The 2,922-nt window shown below is 34.9% G+C and overlaps 1 protein-coding gene across 1 annotated transcript; it reads left to right on the forward strand.

Annotated features, from left to right (window-relative positions):
• Nucleotides 1-2,463: 2,463 nt before the first annotated feature.
• On the forward strand, nucleotides 2,464-2,916 carry LOC108354801 (uncharacterized; the record flags this gene model as incomplete). Its single annotated transcript, XM_017605970.1, has 1 exon — nucleotides 2,464-2,916. A coding segment is annotated over one exon (384 nt), but the record flags the coding sequence as incomplete, so codon positions are not given.
• Nucleotides 2,917-2,922: the final 6 nt, after the last annotated feature.

A 2,922-nucleotide genomic window follows, 5' to 3' on the forward strand; every position in this document is an offset into this window, starting at 1 on the left:
AACATGAAACATTTCTTAATACTATGTATATATGTATATATTACTCATGCGCTAATCCTTCAGGATTACTTATGTAAGCTAGCCCAAAACTGACATGCGACTTTTAGGGGAGCCAGATTATGCAATTACACAACTAATTTCAATGTCAAAACAACGCGTGTACTGTGTATGACTTTTTGAAAATATTTTCTATGTACATATGTAGTTATTAATCGCTAACCGATACTGAGCCAAAATTAAACAATTTCGCAATAGTCTGCATGGAGCCCAATGTACATATGTACATATGTCCTTAAACATATATTTGCATATGTAAACGCTTGGACACTTAAATACATATCGTATGTACATTAGGGTGGTACAAAACAGTAAAGTCGGATCTGCATTGTATTTTTGGCGGACCTATAAATTATAGTTGCGATGGAAAAATGGTTAAATAACCAATTGGGTATTATTACTGGGAATCTCCTGCAGATAAACAGAGTTTTCTGGTAGAAAAATATTGATTTTTAACTATTCTATACCATTTCTACGAAAAGTGGCATATAAAATACGTGGAAAACTTTGGGCGCTTTGAGCGACCTCTGAACATTTTTGGATTTCAAAATAAAAAAATACGGGTATACTTTTTTCAGTGTAGAACAATCCTAGGGGGTAAGAGCGTAAAAAATCCGACTTTACATTTTCACATTCATCTCGGGACCACCCTAATGTGCATACATATATTTTTGTTAAGGTGTCAGACATGATCGGATTATGTCAGTAAATTAAATAAAAACAATTTTTAACTGAACACATTGAACCATATGCACACTTTTGTATAGTATTTTTAAAAATAGGTACGTTTGTATATATATTGTACGTGTATAGGCGTAAATATGTAAGCGTAAATATGTATGCGTAAATATGTACGTACATACACGATAATTTATGCGCTATTTACGTATGCAATATATTTTTGTTTGCAAGATATTAAAATCACAGAATCGGTGATAAAAAATCACTTTCATACATATACTCATATTCATATTACATTAGGGTGTCTCCTATGTATATAGCTTTTTTCAAAATTGTTAATCCTTTTTCATGGGCTACCTTCTAGTTGGTTTTATTCTATGAAAAAATGGGCTCTGTTGAAATCGTCCTCACTGAGATAAAGCAAAAGGTCAGTCACCGAAAAAGCAAAAGGTCAGTCTGCTTACATATATTTGGTAGCTGCTTTGGTTAGTGTCCATTTCGATTTCATTTCGAGCCAAAAAGACGTAAGCGACATTTTATTGAAAATTTTGTTGTTGATGCAGAAACGTTAATCTCGAAACATTTCTGCATCAAAAAGCAAATTTTGAAAAAAATATCGCTCATGTCTTTTTGGCGGTTAGGACTCTATATATACACACATGCATATGTTCATTCATACATATGTGCTTACCCTGTAGGCAAACGCACTAGTGCCGAACTGATCCGGTTCTAGAGAATTTAGAACCATGACTAGTACGGGTTAATTCGCTTTTGCATTACAATAACTGGCGATTTTAGCATTGCAATGTTCTACGAAGTGTCAATTGCTCACCGCTGCAATCCTTTTTTCGATAGTTCCGAATTAGTTCTAAATTCGAAACCCTATATCTAGATTTCTTGTAAAAAGTTTTTGTTTTCATATTTGCTGTGCCTATATTTGGTGTAGTAAATTTGAATGGAAACGGTTAGAAATAAAATAAATAGTTCGATCTTTTAGAAAACGATGCATTTTTAAGTTTTCTTGCTTCTTGCATCAAAATATAATTTTTTAGAAAAGGCGGACTTGTCAACCTTTCATTCTAAGCTAGCGATATGTAGTTTTGAAAGTAAAATAAAATCCTTTCGCAAAAGTGCCACATTTCGCTGCTTTAGCACTGGCGATAATCTAGTTACTATCGGACTGGTTCGTTTTTGGCGATAAAGAACTAGTACATACTGAACTACAAATTTGCTTCTCTAGTTTCCTTTGTTTTCCCTACAGGGTATTAAGTAGTCATACGCGTCAAAGGCGGATTTCTGTGCATATGCCTGAGAAAAATTCACGCGCAAATAAAAATGAGATTTCCGAGTAATAAAATTTTCAATTGTCGTTCATTCATATTCACGAATCAATGGCTTCACTCCAAAGGCTGTGACATTCAGAAAGGTATATTGTTATTATTACCTGTGCGAACAGGTTCAAAGCGGCTTTTGGCATCTTTTTGTTATGGTCCATTAGAAGAACGACGCTGGGCCAAACTCTTAGCAAAACTTTATAATCACTATTATTTATTTATTATTATTTTATCTTTTTTAAATACCGATTCTACTCAAACACACTCCGGTACGCAAAGTTCGTATATGCCTACATACATACATACATATGTTTATGTACCTTATTATATACTCGCGTAGTATTCAATATTTTCAACTGTTTAACAAAACCTTTTTTTTTATATATTTCAGGTCTTTCATTGTACTTCCAATTGCCACGTCACACATTTGGCCAATGTCAGCAGATTTTGTTTCCANAACTCCTGGAATTTGGCTGCATTGATTCAACTGACAGCGTTGGCTGCCACAGCTTCTATTGAGCTCATAATACGCCTCTATCTGGCGCCTCCAATGCTGCGGCTAATGCACGAAAAATATCGAATTGAAGGTGCTATCGGCAGTGGACGGGAAGTGGGCTCCCTCGAGCAGGGTGATCTCATCAGTTGTCCACACTATCAACGTATCCACAAAACCTTTCGTCGCATCCATATGACAATAGCCATGGGCAATATGACTGTGCTGTTGGCTACATGCCTTCATTTATATTTTCTCGCATCGAAAATACAAATCAGCTAAGGTAGTAGAAAGTGGACTATGCTATGCTACATATGCATATGGGACGAGGATATATCCCCAAAAAAAAAAAAAAAA

Source organism: Rhagoletis zephyria, unplaced genomic scaffold (assembly GCF_001687245.7).
Source record: "Rhagoletis zephyria isolate East Lansing unplaced genomic scaffold, Rhagoletis_zephyria_1.1 Rzeph_scaffold_39360, whole genome shotgun sequence".
In the NCBI taxonomy this organism is placed as follows: domain Eukaryota; kingdom Metazoa; phylum Arthropoda; class Insecta; order Diptera; family Tephritidae; genus Rhagoletis; species Rhagoletis zephyria.